General features: G+C 41.3%; 3 protein-coding genes across 4 annotated transcripts; all 3 read right to left on the reverse strand.

Annotated features, from left to right (window-relative positions):
• Nucleotides 1–340: 340 nt before the first annotated feature.
• Nucleotides 341–6,421, reverse strand: tmcc2 (transmembrane and coiled-coil domain family 2). The gene is made up of 5 exons (XM_046383742.1): nt 6,184–6,421; nt 3,758–4,153; nt 2,776–3,392; nt 1,910–2,045; nt 341–1,571 (listed from the first exon to the last, which is right to left on the reverse strand). Exons 1-5 carry the CDS (start codon nt 6,184–6,186, stop codon nt 1,272–1,274), a joined length of 1,452 nt encoding a protein of 483 aa, XP_046239698.1. The 5' UTR covers nt 6,187–6,421; the 3' UTR covers nt 341–1,271.
• Nucleotides 6,422–7,715: 1,294 nt separating this feature from the next.
• On the reverse strand, nt 7,716–12,675 carry cdkn1a (cyclin-dependent kinase inhibitor 1A). 2 transcript variants are annotated; one of them, XM_046383784.1, is made up of 3 exons: nt 12,441–12,675; nt 9,391–9,832; nt 7,716–9,299 (listed from the first exon to the last, which is right to left on the reverse strand). In XM_046383784.1, the coding sequence occupies exons 2-3, from the start codon at nt 9,821–9,823 to the stop codon at nt 9,244–9,246; spliced, it is 489 nt and encodes a 162-aa protein (XP_046239740.1). In that variant the 5' UTR covers nt 9,824–9,832; nt 12,441–12,675; the 3' UTR covers nt 7,716–9,243. The 2 variants fall into 2 exon arrangements, with proteins under 2 accessions (XP_046239740.1, XP_046239739.1); XM_046383783.1 differs by lacking the exon at nt 12,441–12,675 and adding an exon at nt 10,181–10,339.
• Nucleotides 12,676–17,449: 4,774 nt separating this feature from the next.
• Nucleotides 17,450–22,195, reverse strand: srsf3b (serine and arginine rich splicing factor 3b). Its single transcript, XM_046383788.1, has 6 exons — nt 21,989–22,195; nt 21,138–21,350; nt 20,906–21,046; nt 18,939–18,977; nt 18,427–18,513; nt 17,450–18,175 (listed from the first exon to the last, which is right to left on the reverse strand). The coding sequence occupies exons 2-6, from the start codon at nt 21,338–21,340 to the stop codon at nt 18,148–18,150; spliced, it is 498 nt and encodes a 165-aa protein (XP_046239744.1). The 5' UTR covers nt 21,341–21,350; nt 21,989–22,195; the 3' UTR covers nt 17,450–18,147.
• Nucleotides 22,196–23,694: the final 1,499 nt, after the last annotated feature.

A 23,694-nucleotide genomic window follows, 5' to 3' on the forward strand; every position in this document is an offset into this window, starting at 1 on the left:
TCGATTTTGGTCACCCATTAATTAATGTTGTAAGTTGATTAATAAATGGATTTTAACCTTTCTAACCTTTTTCTTTTTTCAAAGGGTTAGTGGCAATGAGGATTTTTCATTCACTTAATGAAAATGTATTTACTTTTTATGAAAGGCTTCAAATGGATTTATATTGTTTTAGAAAATACTTTATTAAAGGGGAAAAAGTAGTAAGTACAAACTTAAAACCTTTTATGGAAGGTCCCTTATTAGAAATTATAAGAGGGGGAGATGTTGCTCTCTTATCCAGCCCAGTCAAAAGGTTCAGTCTCAGCCAAAGGATGATAAGGATGTACTCAAGTCAGCCTAACATATGAAATCGTTTATTTCTTACATTGTTTAATAAAACAGCAATAATTATTTTTTGCAAACTGGATATAAACTTTGATACAATTTGACATGCCCGTTCATTTGACACTGTGTAGCAATTCTATAGTGGTTATGAAAGAGCTTTTATGGACAGAACAGATTAGAAGTTATTGAATTATTATAATGAGTCTGTTGCAGATTTCAGCTTTTTTTTTAAATCTTTTTTTTAAACAGCTCATCCCACTTCAAGAAAAAGACAGAAAAGAAAGAAGCGTGTCTAAAAGCACTGCTCCAACACCAGAACAGGATGTGAAACAAACCAGTAATGTGGAGATAAAACATATCTGCACTGTATTCCTGAAAACAAAATGGCAGTTACAGAAGATTCATTTTGTCATTACTGAAATGTTAACTCATGCCAGCTAGATGCATCTTAGTGCACATATGAGTACATGCATCAGCACATAACATTCATGAAAAAAACCTTTTTCCTCTCAAGTATACTATAGCTTCAACATGAAGGTTACAGAGAACATGGTCAGCATTTTGAAGTCATTATAAGTTGCTCTAGTCTTTGTAATCTGTGTATCATAAATAATTAGAAAAAGACGATCCAAAGATTTCTTCAAAGAGACTCAGTTTTTTGGTGACAGCAATGCAATCAATGATTGGTCATCAACACCAACAGAGTTTGGGCGAGATGAGATGATGTCTTTTGTCATTTGGCAAGCAGAGAATTTCTGTTCTTTCTCAATGTAAACACCTTGTCCACTCCTCACTAAAAGTGCCTTTTTTTTTGTCCTTAGGTGCTCCACCTTGACATTCAAAGGGAACATGTGCAGTGGCTCTCATTCTATTTCAGTCTCTGTATCCTCAAATGGGGATCACCGGACTGAAATCAGCTTCTCTGGAGCCTCTTCCATGCAAGGAGCTCAGCTGGGCAGCAGCCACAGCTCCACAAAGTCCCACTGCTTCCACAGGATGAACAGCAGCAAGGTCAGCAGGACGGTGGCAGCCACCCGGGCTCGAGTCTTCATCAGCGGGGTGATGAAGTTGGCCAAGGTGGAAACGAAGACCAGCAGCACAGCCATAAGCGCCAGGATGACGTTGATGAGTTTGCCCAGAAGAGCTCGAGCATTGGCGTTCTCCACTCCCTCCAACTGGACGACTTGCTGCTGCTGCTGCTGCAGCTCCAGCTTGGTGATGCGGGTCAGGCACGACTCCACAGCCTCCTGTACGTACAAACACACACAGAGCAGCCACAAGGGGAGCTTTGAAAGAGCTGAAAACTTCTTCTCATTCAAGTTTTCGCTATGAGTGCCAGGGTCTTACGTGAAGTTAGCATGGTCAGTTACAGCTGTTTGGCGCCACATACTTCATTGCACCAATCAGAATCTAGAAACTCTTAAATAAAGTCCTGTAAGGATGGGTTGGTTTGTTTCTGACAGTCAAATTAGATCACGCTAATGTTTTAATCCCATTTAACACTAAAGAAAGATTTTTTTTTCACTTTGTTTCTTATGAAATGAAAATATGAATATTTAATTTCTGGGGTTTTAATGGTTGTTACCTGAATGTCCCTTGCTCTTTCATATGACTGGTAGGCAACTTTTTCCTCCATGCTGGCGAGTTCCTGTTTAAGATTAGTCATCTCATTCTGGTGCAGCTCTGTCAGGTCATTCAGCTGTTCCTCCAGTCGCTCATACCTGAATATACAGCACAAATCACACACAAGAATTTAACACTTAAACTCTTAAATAATCTCCAAATTAAAATATTGTCCACATATTCAAAGTGTGATAAAACGTATCCCTCTGTGCCGTAGACCTCCTTTGTTGTCACACATTAAAACACATCAGTGAGACCCACTGTTGCACGGGTATGTGTGTTCATTCATTATAATGAACACAGCTAATGTATTTTATTTTGGGTTGATCCCACATTCACATTTTTGCTGCAGTACAAATGTTGGGTAAACTTTGGGTAAAGTTTGGCATAAACTACAGTGCCCTGCTATGAAAGGACATTTCATTTTTCTCTTATTTGAAAATGAAAGTATATTTTTGTGACTTGTTTAAAAGAAATAATAATAACAAATGGACTTGGGATAAAAGCCACAGACATGGAAGGATGTACGTAAGGAGGAGATTGATGTGATGATGGCTTGTCTTTATTTAAGGATGTTCTTTTTCTTTTTCTTTTTTTTTTGCATTTCTGCTTTGTGTGAATGGTGATCAAACCCTGACTTCTGTGGGAAGGACTCAGCCTTAACACACTGTACGCTCTCAACCAGGTGAGATACCAGTGTGCCAGGTTTTGTTTTTCTAAAACAAAAAAAATCAAATATTTTTATCCTTAAAGTGAACTATATTGTGAAGAAAGTACTTAGTACACCAAAGTGTAACTGTTGATGTTTTTTTTCTTTCGGATGTGTACCTGTATCTTTCTTCTTGCAGGCACTGTGTCATGTAGGAGTAGTCGCTCTGCAGCTGGCCCTTCATGTCCTCAATGGCGTCCTCCATGTGTGACTGGCTGGCTTTGATCTCCTGCAGACCCTCAAGCAGAGAGTCCCATGAGCTGTGCATGTGATGGTGGTGGTGGTGGTGCCCATCCAGTCTGGGGCTCCCCATTGTTGGCCCTAGCAGCCCTCCTCCTCCCCCTGCCCCACCAGAATTACTGCCTGCTCCGGAGCCGGATGTGGCGCTAGAGCACTCGTCGTCGCTGCCGTACTTTGGGCTGGAGACGAGCGTGGCACTTCCACTCAGGGCACGAGGTGTGGGGGCGTCCTCAGAGTGGCCCCCGACTCCGTCCTCGAGCGTGTCCTTTAAGTGAGCAATGTTATCAGCGCTGCCAAACTTGTTCCTAATGAGACTGGCAAACTCTCTTGGCTTGGAGACCACAGCTGTGTGAGTGAGGGCAGATACTCCACCTTTGACCCCTTCGACTACTCCACCTCCAAAACCACTTATCCCTGCACGAACATTGGCCCCAACATCCTTTAATCCCTGCTGCATGTCCCGCAGGACATCCTTTGGCTGCCGGGCTGGCCCATTCTGTAGAGAAGGAAGAGAAATGAGGAAGCAGGGAAGTCGAAGATCTCAAAGGTATGAGACGGATGATTAGGTTTAAGGGACAGAACTGTAGGAAGATTGATGAGGAAAGCAGGCCCTGTAGAGAATTAGGTGAGACACAGGATGAGGCATTGGTTTAAATAGGTGTTTGCAGATAAGAATTATCAGTCTATTTTTGGACAGAGCTGTCCTCATAAAATAGCTCAGCACTCGTTTGAGTCAATCATGGGATAAATCTTCAAAACAGCAGAGAGAGCAGCAGCTCCAAAAGAAGACATCACAGGTTCATAAAATAACTGCCCACACGCACACACATACACACACTTACTCCTACCTTGCTCACCTACCTGTTCTATCTCCTTTAACTTCTTGTGATAATGCTCTAGTTTCTTGTGCAAGTGTGCGATGGTCTGTGCTGATTTCTGGTTCTTCTTCTCAAACACCTGCTTGATCCTGGACGCCTGCTGTTTGTCCGCGTTGTGGGCCAACTTCAGGTACTCAGCAACGTTGTCATCTCGGGCCTCCTGCTCCACGCGAATCTGCTCAGTGACCTTCAGAATCTTCTGCTGCAGGTGCTCCAGAGCAGCGCGCGTCCTCTGCGGTTCACCAGACCCCAAACACTCGGTACCCCCAGCCGAGACCCCAGACGCTGCCGCCGCCCCATCCGCACTAATGTTACTGTCAGAGCCTCCATGGCTGGTGGTGGAGGGTATGCCTAGAGTTGCCACCTCGCTCTTGTCCAGCTGAGGGTAGAAGAAGGCAAGGGGGGGAGGTGATCAGGGGTGGAGAGAGTACTACAGCTACTACAGGTGAAGTGCTATTAACATGACTTTACTCACATAGAAGAAGCAACACATGTACTGAAATCTAATCAGGTGAAAGTAGAAAGGAAAGGAAGGTTAATCTCTGTAAACCATGAAAAGGCCAGTGTTGCATCCTCATTGTAATTATTAGACCTTTCTTTTTGAAAACTTAGTCTCAAACTTGGCAGTTTTGGCCAAGAATAGTCAAATACTGATAACACTTAAGGGCCCTTAATGTCATAGAAATTTCAAGGAAATAACTAATTATTGGGAAAATACTGTAGACAAACTCTTCACTTGCTACACTTTTAAATGCTGATGATAAATATAAAAGTTACTAAAATAACATTCTATGAACTTTGTCCCTATTTGCTGTATATATATATATATATATGTTACCAAATTGCAGTTTGTTGTTGGAAACCTGATATTATTAATGAACTGCAGACTCTTAAATATAAATAAACTTGCAGTTAGTTACTTTCCTCCCCTGGTGGTAATGCCCCTAATTGATTTGTTGGAGGCATCAGAGAGCACAGAAAGGCCATCATGCATTAATTAGATGATACATAATTACACCACTTCCTGCCCTGCACAGCCTCACAAACTCAGTTTCACTACAGACTTACTTTAAGACACCTTTCTTGTGAAAATGTATATAGGAATAAAAAAGGTAAAATTACATTGCATGGTACATTTAAGACCACGATGGTGTGGAGCAACTAACAGTTATTACAATGATGATGAAATATTTGTGGGGCGGCAATATCTCTGTCTGTGGGGACAGACAGCGGCTGCTTCAAGACCCTCATGGAGCGGTCAGTCCACGATGTTGAACTACCACTTCGCTTGCTGAGTGAAAGCCCCCTCGCTCTGACACCACCTTAATGAAAGTGAACATTTTTGGGCCTGTGAAATAGCAACAGAATTGCCCATAGAGGGACCCAATTTTCCGCAGAGATCAATAAAGTATTCTGATTCTGATTAATAAAGTCACTCTGCTTCTTCTTCTTGTTCTTCCGTTGTTGATAGTGTAATTCTAACACTCTGCATCTCCTCCCTTCCTGTAAATTTCTCTGTTCTGCCTGATTCTGGCATCAACCAAAATGTGTGTCTGCCTCTTCAGCACGAGGCTGTAATCTCTGACTCTCTGCAGTGAGCCCCGTGCCCACACCTCACATGAGAGGATCCCCTCATCAGTATTATATCTATATGTGGAGCTTAGCAGATGGAGGGATTGTTAATGATCCTCTGCATGACGTCAAAACAGTGTAATCAGACCCTGAAAACATGAGCTCAGGCAGACACATGACACCAAACATTCACAGTGGCGCTCTAGTTTGTCCAGACGAGACGGTGCGAGGCTTATATGCATTTTTATTTGTCTGCCAGTATAAAATGAGCACAAGCTCCTTGTTTTGGTATCATATACAGGCCCTACTAAATGTCATATTACTAACTGTGCAACACTTTAAAAAAGTAGGTTACAATCACATTGTAATGGAGAGCAAAAACAGATGCCTGCAGTTCCCGGTGGTTAACCATTTCATGATGCTGTCAGAGCAAGTGAGATGCTTATGCAGCAGTGAAGCCATGGCTCATACGAGGAGACGATGCAGTGTCCAGCACTATGGGTGAAAAACAGACAACAGACAAACAATGCAGAGCAACAGACACTCCAAATCTAGCGGCATCTTGTTTCAAAAGCACACAGGGTGACGGTCCGGTGATGGATCGGAAGGCTCGTGGAGGGCGCCAGCGAAGCAGAGCTGTGATGAGGATGGAGATGACAGATGTCTATGGCATGAAAAAAACAAGAGGACGCAGGGGGTTTCGCCTGTGATTTCCTCACTCGGCAGGAGACGCACTGTGGCATGAGAGACGGCCGATGGATGTCAACAAGAGTGGATGCGAACACATGAGGATGAGAACACAAGCAGCACAGCAATGAATTAAATTAGAAACGTTACCATACTGCTTTAATCCAATTTTTTCAGTGCCATTGCAAGTGTGTGTTCGGGCCCATCCTGCTCCTCCTCCTCCTCCTCCTCCTCCTCCTCCTCCCACTGTGCTCACAGAGGAGGAGCCCTCCTCCTCAAATATCTTCACCCTCAGCCTTTGTCTGGCTGACTATCCCCTCACTGGATCCTAATGCTCCATTGTTAATGCCATCGATATCGGCAGCATCCCACTCCCTCTCTCCCTCTCTCCCTCTCTCTGATGCTCTGATCTCTCTCTTTCTCCTTTGTGTCATATGCTCCCCCCGCCTCCCTCTGTTTCACTCTCCTCTCTCTCTCTCCTGCCCCCCCCCCCTTCCCCTCCTGTTTCAGTCTAAATGCAAACACTAGCTGTCCTGCCCTATAATGGAAGTGGGAGCTAAGGGACAGATGATGGAGGGAAATGGGCGGGGGATGGGAGAGTTTGGCGCAGGCGTGCAGGTGCCTCAGTGCTGCCGAGGCCATGAGGAGAGCTCTGCAGGGTCTGTGGCAGGGCTTTGCTGCAGGCCTGTCATCCCCTAAATAAAACCCCAGTACAAACACATATACTCACGTGTGCAGCGACGTGGTGCCAAAGTACACAGTCTACCTGAGCTCTGTGACTCACTCTTTTAATGTACCTTCTCCACAAATGAAGAACAAGTGTGGTGCCTGAGCTGTTTACAAAGGGCTGCTTGAAGTGGGATTCACCAAACACCTGTGTGCTCGCATGTGCGACAGTGTTTGTCTCGTAGATATGAATAAAGCTGTCATCAGCGTCTTAGAATCAAATCTGGCACGAATTGCAAAGGGGGATAAAAAGCCCTCATCCTTAAACTGGATGTGACATAAAAGAAATCATTACAGAAACTTGAGTGGAAGAAGTATTCAGGTTCTTTTAAAATAGCAATACATCAGTGTAAAATTACTCGTTACAAGTAAAAGGTATGTATTCAAAATGTTCCTGAAAAAGATCACAAGTTTTAGCATCAGAATATATTTGAAGTATCAAATGGCACCACACATTTCTATAAACTACAGTATTGGATTACTGCTGGTTCATGTCAGGTTGTCATTAGAAAAGTACCTGCAGCTGTCAAATACGTGTAGTGGAGGAAAAGGTTTAGTTTTTCTAAAGTAAAAAGTAGGATAAAATACCCGTAATACAACATTTTTATGTATAACAACATAATACTGACACTTTTCACCCTCAATCATGAGTACTCATGAGTACTTTTGATACACGAGTATATTTCGATATATTTTTGCTTAGTAAATGCAGTTATTCTGCTTGTAAAGTACTTGACCTGAATACTTTTACCAATGTTGTGGCCCATGTTTTGTGTCATCACTGTAGAATTACTGATTTCTTTTACAAAGTGAGTGGCAGAAGTGACTCCTCCTGGATATTTCACATATCTATTCATCAGTTTTTAATATAATAATAATAATTATTATTATTATTATTGCTATTGTTATTATTATCATCAATGGAAGTAAAGACCACATTAAAGCAAAACACATGAAATTTAATTTGTACATTTTATTGGAATTCTCATAATAATTAAACAAAACTAAATTGACACAAGGAATAGCATCTCACAATAAATAAGGATAGATCTTTTCATTTGTAGCTTTTAACGTAAAACAACATGTAGGACCTGTGCACAAGCATCTATTAACAGAAGTGCATTTCTTGTTTGGGGTAATGCTGTTATTTGCTTAGCATCGTATTCAAACAATTCTAAGCTGCGAGTTCGTAAGGATTAGCATTATGGTGACCTTGTTTGACACCCATTCAGATTACCCATAGCAGCAGGATTTGCCAACATAGACATAAATACGTGTCTTGAACCAAACATGCTATTTGTTTTGAGGCAGATAATAACACATTGTTATAATTGCACTATGTGTCCAAAAAGAAAAGCACTAAGCTTAGTACGTAATATGGTTGCTTCTGGGAACACTTTCTTCTGATTGTCCTTAATGGAGCTTCAACAAATGCCATAAAGGAACTTAAAACAGGCTGTTTTGGATACACCACCTATCAAATGTATGTGCAATACTGCAATGTTTTTAATGATTATGCTACTTAACAGTGCTGTATAAAACTCTATAGATAGATCTTTGATATATTTCTAAATAAACCTAAATATATGTGTTTTTAAGAGTTCCACAGACATGGTGCTACACTCCTAACCTACAATATCTGGTGCTTTACACATGTCAGAGTCTGGGCTGGGGCGTGTAAGGAGATCTACTTTGAAAATCAGTTGGCATTACAGTAGATGGAAGGAAAGGATGAGGACATGATGGCACTTCTGTCATTAACGATCTAAGCAAAGCCAACAGCATGTACAGGATATCAGAACTCTTCAAGTATGTTCCTCTGAGTACATGATGGTAGAGAAAACACAGCTGTACATCTGGATATAGAAAATATCATAAATGTTTTTGTAAAAAAAAAAAAAAAAAAAAAAAAAAAAAAAAAAAAAAAAAAAAAAGCCCCCATGATAGACATAAAGAAATAACACTGTAGAAAAACAATAGTGGAGATAGAACAAAGGAGCCAAAGGGCTTCATCCATACTACATTTCAATCATTCTGCATCTTTTGTCGTAAGTTTTATGAGACAGAACGACTTTAACCAATATGACATCTGTTTCAAGTGTATACAGTAACGTGTTTGTCCATCATCTCTATCCTGGAATGTACAGCAGGAAACGTCAGTCAACACTTTGGCATCCACATGATCCAAACGAGTATAAATCCACCGATTCAAGAGATTATCGTTAATCTTCTCTGCTCAAATGTCCCCTTCTTACCAATGGGAAAAACACCAAACCCCTCAGAGTGAATACAGTACCCTAATTAACTTGATATCAATGATGTGCAGCTGAAGTCCCTTCTGTTGTCGGACGATTCACTGGGTACGAGGCCCCATGATGAGTTACTGTTGAGAGTCTGAGCAGTGCGCAGCATTCCTGAGTGTAGTACTGTCTGTGTGGTTACTTTTTGGATATTGGCACCTTTGCAGTAAACAGCACTGAGGAATCACTCGCCGGATTTGCGTGGCATCCAAACTACTCTTCTTTTAGCCTGATAGAAATCTGTTGGAATAAAGAACAGGGAGTTTAGCTCATGCGAATCCACACAAACTACAGCTCTACTCGCTCACACTCAGACTACCTAAATCTGTACCTGTAATGTTTGTCTGTTTCCTCTTCAGTCCTGTGTTGTCTCTCTCTGGTGTTTTCTCCAGGTTGTGCGCACATCTCTCTGGCGAACACGGGATGTTCTCCTTCTCACGCTGCGATGGCCCCAGATTTCCTCCCTTTGGCCTAACTGCTGACTCTGCCACCCTCTGATTCTCCGTCTGTTCCAGACCAAGCATACAGGATCTGTAGAGCAGCGGCACCTTGGCACCTGGAATGCCCTCCCACTGGAAATCGCTGCTCTCCAGAGGCTTGTCCAAGATGAAGTCGAAGCCCCAGCGATTCGAAGCCTCTTCCAGGTCTTTCCGGAGGGCAGCCTTGTACTCCTCCTGCAGCTGCTCTCGGTCGACTGGACCAAACAAGTTGCGTCGAGCGCGGCCATTTCCCAGGGTGCTCAGGATCCGCTTGCGAGAAGCCATATTTCTGCACTGCAAGAAACAGAAAAAAGACCACCGGTTAGTTGACATCACCAACGATCAGCTGAGACGGAGACAGTGACCCTCAGCAGGGCTGCTGCTAAGCTTTATCCCCACTACAGATTAAAACTATGAACTGATTATTAAAAAAACTGCTATTAACTTCCTGTCGATCGACAGCAGGTATGCTGTTGCAAGAAGCACTGAACTCTCCCAAGTGAATACAAAGCTGAATCATGACACCAATCTGACTCTAAAATCAGAGAAAAATTACATCCACTCGACGCTGAAAATCCATCTGAAATTTAACAAATCATAAAAGAGTTATTTATCAATTTAAATAGTAGTACTCCGTCTTACCATGGCTCTAATCAGTGTTCACAGGTTTCCTCACTACAATCCACAGAGCATCTCAAGACCAGTGTTAGTGGCCCGCTGTTTATAAGAGCCAGGCCAGCTAGTGACTCACTGATCCCTCCTCTGTGAATCACTGGTACATGCCCGGACATAATCTCAGACAGACATGTGAGGACAAGTTCTCAGGTTCTGATTAATGCGGACACACAGAGGCGCCACTAGGTGGCGGTATCAGACCATCTACAGACGGTCAGCTCAACAGAACAACTTCAACGGGCAGCAATTAATGAAGATCATAGAAGATATTAGATTTATAGATCTTATCAAATGGGTCTTCTACATCTCTATATATTTGCACAGCACTCAAACTACTCTACGTATAAAGGTTAAATGGTCATGGCACTTGAACAGGAAGGAATCAGCTGTGTCTCAGGAGAATAATGAGTCATTATAGTCATCCGGGAAGGGCTGGGCAGGCTTCCCATTTGAGGGAACAATCAAGAGAAACTCGTCCCAGCCCACCCTAATTATTCATCTAAAGTACATTAGGAGATGAGAGGTCACTGCAGCTAGTATAATAATAATACAAGACACTAATGAAGTTTAATGGCACTGATTAAATGGATTATATTTAATCTAAGTACAGAGAATGGTCCAGTTTTATGTGGACGAAAGGCTGACACAGGATACAGAGGAACAAATCTGCCAATAATCAGATCAAATAGAAGAGATGAGCCACCAGGCTGATACACCAATTTCAGTTCAGCTGTAAACTCGATTTGACATTTAACGAAAGCCTTATGGCAATGGTGCTCTTCAAACTGAGCCGTGCCAAACTGTTTAATAAAAGCATAAAAATATGGACACAAGTCTGGTTTGTGTTGCATCATCTGAACCGGCCGTTGCTACACCACACAGCACAGCCTCACAGACCAGTCTGAGGTCATGTGATGTGGCGTTTTTCCAGGAACTGCCGTTCATTCATGTTCCACCTCACACAATGTAGGAAACAGAACAACAATATCTACAACTCACACTTTCCTAACTGACCAAAACACACCTACATTTTCCAAAGATTACTTCACAAACGTTATTATTCTCGTTAACAAAAACACACGTTATGCAAATATGTGTTGACAAGTTATGGAATTGATTGGATTCCTCAGTTTGATATCACACTAAAGAAACAAATGCAACATTTATCTGTATGTTCTACATGTTCAACACATTTTTACAGTGACAGAAGTTGAAATCACAGACAGCACCATGACTGAAACAAAGAAGAGATGGTAGCAGTTTACTAACGGGGACTGCAGGAACTTTCTGGAGCACCAGAGAAAGTCGTGGGACTCTTGTTTGAATACCAGAACGTAATCCATCCATTTTACTTTCTCTTGCTAGAAAGTGATTAGTAATGACTAGTCTGTTTTAATCGTGGGTTCTTACTAACCCCTCCCCTCCCAGCCCACTGTTACATAACTGTGGACCTGCATGTCCTGTATGTCAGGTGTCCCCCCCCCACCCCCCCAAAAAAAATCTAAATAAATAAATATAAATCTACCAAAATCCTGATGTGTCATGGGTAAAATGGGGTAGACAAATTCGGGGAGCACGACTGCGGGGACAACATGGTACCCCCACCTAACTTCCCACAGTCACCCACCCTGCACCTCACGGGATACGACGTCACTGAGTTGGGGCGGGCCCGCTCAGGGAGGGAGTGATTCAAGGCTGTGGCGGGAGAGCGGCGGAGGCACCGGCTCGAGCTCGAGCGGAGGAGAGCCAGGAGCGAGCAGGACAGACCCTGCCCAGTTTACTACACGGCTCCACGTGAGGCAGGAGCTCGTGCCGACCGGGCAAACTGGGCTGTCACTGGAGCCTGGACCGACCTCCCTCACAGTCACCGTACATTGACGAGTAAAAACAACTTTGACAAGCAGTCCCGTGTGAGGTTTAAGGATTTTTTGGTCGAGTGATAAAAGTGAAACTTGGGGTGAAATAGCTGTAAACCCATATTTAACTTAAGGTCTTTAGTTGAAGTTATGTTGTCTGTAATCAAAATAATAAAAGTGAAAACACAAAAATAGTATATATGTGAGTGTGTATAAACACACAAGTGGACCATACAGCATATTTTATAGGTGATACAGACAGATAGCTTAGAGACGTGTTTCTAAAGTTACCTACAAACTAATAAAACACCCAAAAATAACCACATAAATTGCTAAAAGAAAAGAGAAGCAAGTACAGCCATTTTACTTACATTGAGTGCAGTCCAGTCCAGTTAAAAAAAACTTATTTCAAATTCGTTGAATGAAGCTGCTCTGTTTATCTGCCTCCTTTGTTGTTGGTTTTATTTTCACAGCAGCTCTGTGGTATAAAATACTCGAGGCTGATATTATTATTACTGATATTATAAATCAGACACAACTTAAGCAACAAATTGTCCTCCTTGATAACTCCTCCAAGTGGTCCCACAGACATGAAGTTGGGCATAACTTTTATGAACTCCGGTAGGCGGTGACGCTCTTCTCTCGTGCAGAGGCGGGGTCAGCTGGCTAACACACGTGGATTTCGCCCGGTAAACACATGAGCACACGTGAATGTTTGGCTCGTCGAGAGGAAATTCCAGCTCAGGACGACCCAGCACTGCAGCTTTCGCTGCCTCTCAGTGCGCATGACAGGGTCGACCCTGCAGTACCCCGGATGAAGTTTAACCGAAGAGAAAGCTGCAGAGAACTAGGTTGCTTCAGTTTCAGTACTTTGTCAGGACAGCTGATATGAATTTACATCAGTGCAGCTCTTAAATACCTTTGTAATAACAATAAGACAGCGAAATGGGCCAAAACAACAACAACAACAAAAACACACATTAGCGTTCAAGCACACATACTCCAAGGAGATTCAGTGCTTTGTGTTGTTACCTGTCTAATTTTAAGGTACTTGTTGGCTAATGTTTATATGTTACCTCCATCATTTCAGCTGGGGTTTCATTTTCAGTTTCTGTTTATTTCACGTCACTCGAATAAATTGAGGAACATAGAGGCAGTGATTGGAAATACAACTAAGTGCACACTATCCATTATTTATTTATTTATTTTATTATCAGATATGTTGGATTTTTGCAGATCTACAGTGGTGGCATGTACATAAGTACATTCACTCAAATTCTGTTTACCTTTTATATTTTGATACTCTGAGTGGGCCTGCTGTATATTTTTCTGGTGATCCTTCTGACAGGCAGTTTGGTTTAGATTTATGTTCTAGTTTGTAAGAGAAGGTTTCAGTGTTATTCTGCTTATGCCTTTTCTACTGGCAGTAGTTTGTTGTTATATGAATCTGACAAAAACAAGAATGACTTAAAGTGATTATCAGAATATTTTGCTTGAGCTATATTTGGTATATTTATCTGCGCTGATGTGGTAATTTATGTTTTGTTTTCTTTTTTGTTTGTATTGACATAGTTTTGGTTTTTGATTAGATTATATCATCCAGTTTTACACCTTTTAACATCTTTGGATCATGTTGGAAATCACATCTTATCCCATGGATGGATGTGTTATTGTAGATTCAAAAATCATAAATCAAAAATATTATCAGTAATTTACTATAGTGATAAAAAGTAACAAAAACTCTAAGATAAATGTAATAATGCAAATTGTACTTGCAAACAGCTAAAGCATTGCCCCTCTATTCTTTTGATTGATGATAAAGTTTTACAACTGTTTAGAAATTTGTAAGACTGTGGTCATAACCTATTTAGCTCATTAACCTTTTAAAACATAAATAATAAAGTCATTAGAAGGAATGATGACAATATGTCAGATTTTTGCCTTTTGATTCAAACACTTAAGAGCATTTTAAGAGTCTTAACTGCAGTTTTATCAATTACTTCCTATTGAATAATACAAAATATTCCTGTTTTAAGTCTGTTCCATTCAGTGTTCTTGTTGCTGAATTCAGATTTGTTTATCTCAGGAATAGGCCAGGCAAGTGCCAGTGCCTCACGCTTCCCAGGCACACCACGCTGCCCTGCAGTAGTTCACAGCGCAGCAACAACAAGAGTCTTAACTGTAGGAAGGCCCAACTGATCTGATACCACAGAGAGTCCTTTGTTGAGAGGGAGAATGAAAGGACATAGCAGATACACACTCAGATTTGGAAGCAGTTCAAAAATCTACAGTACACACATATTCAGTGGTGATATGTACCGAAGTTAATGAAGTTTTAGAAAAAACGGAAAGATACAGTGAATGCATACTGAGCAGCAGCTGTGTGACTACAAAAAAAGGCTCTGCATTTGTACAGCTGAGTAGACGCTTTATTATCTCTCAGCTCTCAGGCAGCTGCACGGTGCCCCATCAAATTATCTTATTCATTATGTGCTTCATCATATCCACGTCTTTGTGCTGCATCCACCGTGAAGTTTTGATGTTACAGAAGGCACCAAATGAAGCACAAGGAGCGAAGCATGTCTGCTTAGTTAACTATTTACTCAGTGGCACAAGGTTATCAAGGGAGTTGTGCTCTTGCAACTTTATTTGCTACTATGGTTATGTAACACTCAAGGGTGTAAGTGCATAGGCTACATACGATATAATGAGGAAAGTCATAAAAAAAAACAACAACATTTATTTAATATTTATGTTCCAAAAAACGCGGCACGGTGGTGCAGTGGTTAGCACTGTTGCCTCACAGCAAGAGGGTTCCAGGTTCGAATCCCGGTCTGGGCCCTTCTATGTGGAGTTTGCATGTTCTCCCTGTGCCTGCGTGGGTTTTCTCCGGGTTCTCCGGCTTCCTCCCACAATACCAAAAACATGCATATTAGGATAATTGGCTACTCTAAATTGCCCCTAGGTGTGAGTGTGAGAGTGTGTGGTTGTTTGTCTTTGTGTGTTGGCCCTGCGATTGACTGGTGACCAGTCCAGGGTGAACCCCGCCTCTCGCCCGTAGTCAGCTGGGATAGGCTCCAGCTCCCCCGCGACCCTGACAGATAAGCGGTATAGAAAATGGATGGATGGATGGATGTTCCAAAAAACAATCAGACTATTCTCATCAGAAGGACTGTGGTGTAGTTTCAGGGGTGCCAAAGCAGAGCACAAAAAAATTGACCCTGGCTAAAATGTAGTGTTTTGGCTTTGGACAAGCCTTCATCTACTGTTGGGTTACTCTAAATGGACGACTTGGATTAAATTTCCTGTCTGACCAGTCTCTGAAGTTACACACCTCCACACCAACAACAGTCCTCTTCCATTTCGGTGTGTATGCCCGCTGAAGCCGCCTGACAACCAGGTAAAATCACTGCTCTCAGGGCAAAAAAATAGTCCGACATCTAAACCCCCACACGCAACAAAATGTGTCATGTTCACACTTTGGTTACTCTACATATAACACAAAAGGATATATTATGTGGGTGGGGGATTTTGTTACCACTTTACAGAGTCATACTAGCTGTAACCCCATGTACAGTTTCATGCTAACTTAACCGCCGAATGGTTGTAGCTCTACAGCGAACAGATATTTGACTGGTGTCCATCCTCTCTAACTCTGAGACGAAAATAAAAGCAAAAAAAAAACTAAAACTGTAACTTTAAAACTGACAAAACCAGCTATGTTCACATTTTAGCCACTGGCATGTTGTTTCAGTCACATTTTATTTATTTATTTTTTATCCCTGATTTACTCATTTTGTACGAATAGCTAGATGGATAGAATTAACTAATTCAAATCTAAAATTAGCAACGAACCATACCTCCCTGTTTCTCAGAGTCATTACTCACGTACTGTACTCCGTGGGCCATAAGCAGTGCGTTACATAAGAGTGGGTGGAAATACCTCAGCATTCTGAGTGGTTTCCCGCGGGTTCCTTCAGTGCGAGACCCGTCTCCGTGGATACCATGAGTCATCGCTTCTGTGATGTCATGGAGCGCGAGTAACTCGTGGAAAAGCGCGCGCAGATTTGAGAAAGTTGTACCACTGTGTTATGCCGGTTCACGTGGACTGTGTGCGTGAAGAGGGAGCCGTGGGATTGTTGGGGGTGTGACGGAAGGAAACCATTGGACAGTGGGAGACTAGTCGGTGCTATAAGATGTATATGGGAACGAGAAAAGACCCACAGCTGTACATTTTGAAGCACCACCTTTTCTGACTAAATTCAACAATTACAAAGTTAAATCTTACCAGTAAAACCTCAATTACAACTTATAACACACTTGATGTATGGGTTATATGATAGTATGTATGTATGATATGTTATAGGTGTGTCGAGTCTCACTTTTACTGCTGAAAATCGCTCAGGACACACCGCAGTCCTCAGGAACTTTTAATGCGCTATACAGCACGCGCATACATTGACGTTATCAGCAGCACGAGGACACCGTTATTTGGCTGGCTTATCGCTTATCTACGCTGGTGGAATGGTTCAACTCCCAGTCAACCGGGTTACATAACGACTTCATCGAATCGCACATGTACGAGAAAAAAAGGAGGGAAATTTACGGGGACAGACGGGGCATGAACCTGTCAGGTTACTTTGACTCCTGTACTTCCTTACAGCAACAAACAGGACAACTTCTCATTGACCGACTGACTTCTATCTGCACTGTTTAACTCTCTTAAATCTCGTCAGAACATGTTCTTTTAAGTTACATCTGCTATAGGTTTAAACATCTCAAACGACATTTTGGCTGTTGTTTTAACTGACTCCAAAACGATCTTTAAATCTGTTTGGACCTCCAATCCAATTACATGATCTCCCCCCCCCCACCCATTTTAAAAATGAGATATGAATCACAATTTTTAAAACTATTTTATTGTCAAAAACGTAATCACGCCAATTACATATACTGAGACTTAGAGCTATGACGGGTCAAAACCTCAATAGAGACATTTTTGAATTATTATGAATAAAATTCCTAATCTATGACATTCACTTTGGTGATGGTGAGTATAAAAAAAACAACATCAACAGCACCACCAAGTGAAGCCACCATCGATCAGCCACAATCAGGAAAAGAAAGCAGAACACTTACAGAACTGAAAATGCCAAATAAAAGCAGTACAATCTGTAGTCTAAACCAACTAAGGCAACTTTTTTTTTTGTTTAACAATTTTATATAAAAGCGACCACCCTACATCATCAGACTGTGACCTGGACCATCCACACCCACTGATGCTGTAAGAGCGCCCTCTCGTGGAAAAGGAACTGAGCGAATGAGAATTACAGGACATGTAAATGGAAAGAAAAGGAAAAAAAAAATACAGAAACTTGCCTTTTTTCTTTGTAAATCAACTGGTATTTTTAATTGAGAGATCATTTCACAAAGTATCAAACAAAAGAAAAATAATGGAAATGTACAGACAAAAATGTCACTTGTGCCATTAAATCTTTTCTTTTTTTTTTTTTTAAACCAATGACAGAGTTTTGCATTTTGAACGAGAGGTGCATTACAAACCATTAACAGGTGGAAATCTTTTTTGTGAAGTAACAAAGTAGCACATTGAAAATAGGCTTGATACACAGACAATCAAAAGGAGGGAGTTTTTTTTCTTTTATTTTATTTTTAACAAATCACCCCAACCCTTTTTTACAAAAAAAAAAAAAAAAAAAAAAAAAAAGCTGAAGATGAGGAACTACTCACACTAAGTCAAACTACACATTACATTCATTGACAACAACCAAAGCTCTTAAAAGATTAACTGGTGAATTGGAATGCTGGGTGGCTGCAGGACCGACAAGATGGACGCGACTTAGGTGAGACATCACACCTGTACACACCCACTCAATGTATTTGAAAATTACCATAACAAGGGGCAAGGGACACTAAAAAGCATGACTGCTTTAAAAAAGAAAAAAAAAGAAAAAAGAAAAAAAAAAGACCACATTGGCCATGTTGAAGTCCATCATACGAAATGGTAACGGGTGTACAACCGTTCATACTCAGCTCCCTTTACACCTGACAGATCTTCCACTATTTTCTGTCAGTAGACCTGGAGCGGCTGTGGAGAAGGAAAACAAACTGTTAAAGCCTATCAATAAATACTGACCAAACTGTCAACACAACATCCTTAGGAGTACCACAGTCAAACAAACGCAAAGGACGCCTGGGTTTGTATGCTGCTTAGCCAAGTACAAACAGTATTCTATGGTGCAGCTTCCTCCACAGAAAAGCCAAAGAGCTTGAACTGTCAAATATCTGTTGGGACTCACGACTGAAATTATGTTGAGATAAAACAAAACACATCAGTACCTCCTTGATCTTGAGAAAGACCTCGAAGGCTTGTAGTTCCTGTCCCGGGAGAGGGACCTCTCCCTCCTCCTGTCTCTGGAGAAAGACCTGCAAAAGGCAAACCATCCCATTAAGTAAACATTTCTACATTCTGATCATGTTCACCTCTTATGTTAGGTGTATGACTACTAGGGTTGGGCTCACGTTTTCATTTTGGATTTGATTTGGAGAAAAATACTCAAATTTGCTGAAAAGCTATTCTATGCAGAATTTTCCTCTAAAATAATTTATAAACACAATACAAAAAAAAATCCTCTCAATCAGAACTTCTGACCCACTGGAAGTGTGGGGTGGTGTCTGTCTGCAGAGACAAGGCCCTCTGTCTGTGTTTTCTTATTAGTTTTCTGGGTTTGGTGTGTGTGAGCTCTGCATACAGTTTAATAATTAACCAAACGAAAAAACTATTATGTTCATACAGGATTCTAGTTTGAACTTTCATCACTGAATACAAAACATTCTGAAAGCAGACATACCTGCTTCGACTGCGGCTGAAGCTCCTCCTGCGTGGGGATCTGTGCAGGGAAAATACGGCAATGTTAAGATCAAACACGGGGGGGTAAAAAATCTGCCGCAGAGCTGCACGCTATTCTAACCCTTTTCTTACATGGGCCTCTTTCAACACAGCCCTTTGCCTATCACTATAACTCCAAATGGAAATTAAAAGTCTGGGGCGGGAACACAATTATCTCAATCATAAAATAAAACTCACTAACAATGGACCTGGTGCATAAAGATGGCAGGTGTTTTCCTCATCTATCCCACAGAGCCATCTTTCGCCAAAGACATCCGAGTGAGTCTATAATTTGAAGTGGTGGTGTAGGATGTGTCCTACAATTTATGTGCAAGAATTTTCTTCTGAGATTATTACAAAATCCAACAACCAAAGTTGAAGATTTGTTCCTATCAGATGATTAACGCCCTACTGTGGGAATAAATAGACAAACACAGAGGCCACCATCTGTATGAAACTGGTCCATTATACTTTAGGGAGCACATAAGGAACTGAAAACTAGTAAGAAAAATATACTGGCCACTGGGAATAAAGTCTTGCGATACAACCAGGCTAAAATGTGCTAAAACCAACCATACAGGGGAAAAAAACAAACAAACAAAAGAAGTTTGATATTCATTGGGCGTTGAGAAGACTTTTGATTTGTGTGACTTCATAATTCTGCTCAGAGCCCCAAGACATACCAGAATGTGAATAATGAATGTCTACAATCGAAATCTCTGAAAAAGTGAAGTTCCAGACTGAGTCAAACAAATGTGAAAAATAAATAAAGAAAGAAAACCTTTTCAAATCAGTTGTCTCTTCACTTTCAAAACTGTAATCAGCAGTGTACTGAATGAAGCAGGAAAACTTACTAGTATTTTTGGTTTTCAACAAGCTAGATATGACGAAAGGGAGGCAGACTGTCGGCCGGGTAGGTAGAATTGGCTGAATAGGACTGGCCAGATGCTGCAAGGTGATTAGGTGGCAGGCAGATGGGGGCTGGCTGTGGCTTTTTTCCTGCTTTAATTGGTTAGCCGAAGGCTGCTGTTGGTAGGTTGTAGACATTTGGGAACGTAATACGCTGATTGGTCGGGAATGTGAGGTGGGCCGCTGCCGTTTGGGTTAAGGTTGAAGGAGGAGGAGGTTGAGAACGGCATGCTGAGGAACCAATGGGTTGGTGCAACCTGACGACTGGCCATGCCTGGGTCATGTGACAGCACCAGCCAAGCTGATTGGGGCACGATGGTCAGCAGTCACATGATGCTGAAAGAGGACTAGTTGACTGACTCAGAGGGTGGTGAGAAGAGGCATGGTGGTGGCTCTGCAACGGGTTTCATTCTTATTAATATAGATGAAAAATAAAAAGCATCCTCAAATCAAAAGAAAGAAAATGCAACACATTTGCCACTTTCACCCCCCTCCCAAAATTTTAAACAGATCTTATTTTTTCCAGCATAGGAATTGCCCAATTCTAATTGACAGAGCTATTTTGCCACTTTAAAACAGTTATAATGTAGAAACTTTTTCAGAGTGCACAAATATGTACACTTCAGAAGAAGCATTAGTGCCTAAAGAAGTCTTTCAGGACAGACTATAAAGATACATTTTGGAATGGAAAGACTTCACCACATAATCTAATGCAATGTCCTATTCCCATGTCGTATTTCATTATTTGGTTATACATGTACATCTGTTGGGCCCCCTAAATAAAATGACCAATTATATCAATCAATGTGAACTGCAAGCCTTAGACATTGCAAGAATCACAAATGCATAATCAACACATAAGAAACACTAGAAAAGCCTAGACTGGAGAAACATAAGCCATTACCAGGAAATATACTGTGGATAAGAAAGTTGAGTCAGTAAGACACAAAGCAGGATTTAAGTACAAGACAAATACAACGTTGTCTCTGTTGGTCACAGTTAAACAACAACATGGGTCACCTTCGTCTGGGTGGCGGGCTGCGACGCCTATAGTCGTCTCGGTCTCGAGGACGCCTGCTCCATGAAGGGGGAGCTCCACGGGCGCGGCTGCGCTTCTCACCATTGGACAGCTCTACTCGCACCCGGCAACCGCATAACGTCCTGTACAACAACCAGAGGTCATTAACCATTGTAGCTGTAGCAAAATGAGACATGGTTCTGCATCTCACAATTTGTTCACACTGCCGCCTACCTCCCATCAAGCTCACGCACTGCATCAGTTGCATCTCTGGGATCTTCAAATTCTACAAAAGCAAAGCCTGGAGGGTTCCTGGCCACCCAGACGCTGCGGAGGGGACCATAGTAGCCAAAGGATCTCTCTAACTCTGTCTTGTTTCCATTATTTCCCAAATTTCCAACGTAGACCTTGCAGTCCAGGGGACAATCACGATGCATGACTGGATCTCTGAAAATAAACAACAAATAAAGGCAAAAGTTGAAGTAGTAGTTCAATCCAAATTCATGTGGTGTGAAAACAAAGATTTATGCATTCGTTTCGTCGTGTGCGTTGCACCAATTACATTTCCCCAACACATCAAGAATAACCTCCAAAAATCTATATATTATTAATATGTAGTAAGTAGTAATATGGGTAAAATGTTAAGAAACAGTAATGAGCTTGGCCTACTTTTCTTGTCGGACTCAAAGACCAACGCTAAGCTAACTTTAGCCTAGCAAGACAAAGTAGCTTATTCAAGGAAGCTAATGCTGGCCTCTAAGTAGACCGCAAAAAGAACAACCGTATGATTAATTGAACGGCTAACCTAACGCTGTTGCCTATATTCCACGTTTAAAACATAATATCTCACATTTGACATTAGATCATGATTCGAAGCAAATGCTAGCTAACGGCTATTTAACGATAGCTAAAATGGCTGTCGCCTTTCCGCGGCCTAGTGTCAAGGAGCCGCATTCGGCTACCAACTACAGAAATCACACAGTCCATTACACTGGTTGGATGTAACGATTAATCGACCTAAAGACTGCATTATTTAAAAACAAGTTTCAATACGACACACACTTGAGAATTTCATCAAACTCTACCGTGATTGTTGCTATTCACAGCTCGCACTATCCGCGTTTCTCTTGAGGTATTCTTCTCGGTCGTCGATGGAAAATGGCGTGACGGAAAATACGTTCTGCCACCAGGGTGACCAGGTTCCTGCATCCGGGAGGGCGGGGTGAGTTAGTTCGTTATAGTTCTCCACATACCTACTGAATTTATACTTAACGGTCTTTTAATTGGTATTGCAGAGGTCCTGGAAAAATTAATCCAGTAAGATAAATTTCTAAAATACTTATTCACCTTTCAAACTGATGACTAAAGTGCGTTACTGCTGAACTTTAATGAACATACGTTTCAACATAGGCGCGTTAAACTGCGAAGACATCTTTGGCCACAGCGTGGCAGTCAATATTATCGTGGCGCTATTTTTATATATTTTGTCTAGGCAGTCAAAGTAAGTATGTTTTTTCCCCCCGTAACAAACCTATATTGAATAAACTGATTTATAATGTATAGTCCATAGAACAAAAGTAAACGACGTCGTGCATAAAGAGGAAGTTAAATAAACGAATCATATAACACAATGAAGAAAGGGCGAAGATATAAGAATTAAAGTACAGTAAAGCACAATTTTAAATGGAATAGACTAATTTACAATCTACAGCTTCCACATTAGAAGTTTTCCATATGCATCAAAGTGCATAAATACAGGAATATTTAAACAGTTTGATTCTACTGAAAGTACTGCCCTACAGAGTACAAAGGCAGCCTTTGATGAACTTTCCAAAGTATATCAAGCTATCAAACACATTCACTGCGGCATGATATGCTTTTCTAAACTTTCCGTTTTGACAAAGGGTTGAGGGACCACAAGTACTTTCACACCACAACCATCCCTAGAATAAATATATGAGCATATTTACCCTACACCCATTTCTGCAAGGTTTTATACACGCGTTTGTGCACCATGCGCTTAGAGTAGAAAACTCCAGTCCCACTGTGCAGTGAGCAATCACATGCGAATGCCACTGAAACAAGGACACTAATTTATTTATAAAAGAACCCCGTTTTGTCAGTGTATCTGTATGGTTGGTTTAAACTTAACAACACAAATATAAATGAGAGTGAGTGAGAGTGTCAGGCAGGGTTGTGTTTTAGATATTATTTGAATGTAAGTGCAAAAGCAGGAAATAAATGCCTGTTTCCACAAGCACACTGTGTCGTGACAGGAGACATTACAGAATGATAGTAGACTTTATTTCGCAAGCTCAAAACTAGTAACAGTGAGCATGCGTGTTGGACAAGGATTGCTGTGAGATTAACGTTGCATTTACTGTCACTGGGAATTAACTGTGTACACTCTGTATCCCTGACGCAGCCACAAACACAGTAAGGGAATTTAAGTGGGGGGGGGGGTTAACGTTCACAGTGCTAAATTGTCAAAATTAATTAGAATTAGAAAACAGGTAATTAATGTTTCTCAAACGTAATGCACAATGTAAATTAACGAGCTTTCCACAACGGGAAATAATACTGCGGACGATGTTGAGATGGCTGCGTGGAGGATGTCAGGAGTAAAATACTTGAAAATTAAGTGATGTACTGCATGTCTCTCTAATTTCCTGTTTGAACAAAAGAATAAGTACGCTACTACGTGCCAAGACAGCATACTACACAAATTAGCACAGACTGTAGGCCAATAATTAGATTTTAAGTGGATAATGATTACAGAGGACACAAAAGA

Source organism: Scatophagus argus, chromosome 3 (assembly GCF_020382885.2).
Source record: "Scatophagus argus isolate fScaArg1 chromosome 3, fScaArg1.pri, whole genome shotgun sequence".
Taxonomy (NCBI): domain Eukaryota; kingdom Metazoa; phylum Chordata; class Actinopteri; family Scatophagidae; genus Scatophagus; species Scatophagus argus.

Bases quoted from the DNA above. Each gene is read 5' to 3' on its own strand.
- srsf3b (XM_046383788.1), bottom strand. From the start codon at position 21,340: ATGCATCGTGATTGTCCCCTGGACTGCAAGGTCTACGTTGGAAATTTG. The intron at 21,047-21,137 runs GTAGGCGGCAGT...GTTGTTGTACAG, and splicing joins GTGCGTGAGCTTGATGGGAG to GACGTTATGCGGTTGCCGGG. The intron at 18,978-20,905 runs GTGACCCATGTT...TTCCCTGCACAG, and splicing joins AGCCCGCCACCCAGACGAAG to ATCCCCACGCAGGAGGAGCT.
- tmcc2 (XM_046383742.1), bottom strand. The intron at 3,393-3,757 runs GTAGGTGAGCAA...CCTTCTCTACAG, and splicing joins AGTTAAAGGAGATAGAACAG to AATGGGCCAGCCCGGCAGCC. The intron at 2,046-2,775 runs GTACACATCCGA...CTGTATATTCAG, and splicing joins CTGCAAGAAGAAAGATACAG to GTATGAGCGACTGGAGGAAC.
- cdkn1a (XM_046383783.1), bottom strand. The intron at 9,300-9,390 runs GTACAGATTTAG...TTATTCCAACAG, and splicing joins GAAACAGACAAACATTACAG to ATTTCTATCAGGCTAAAAGA.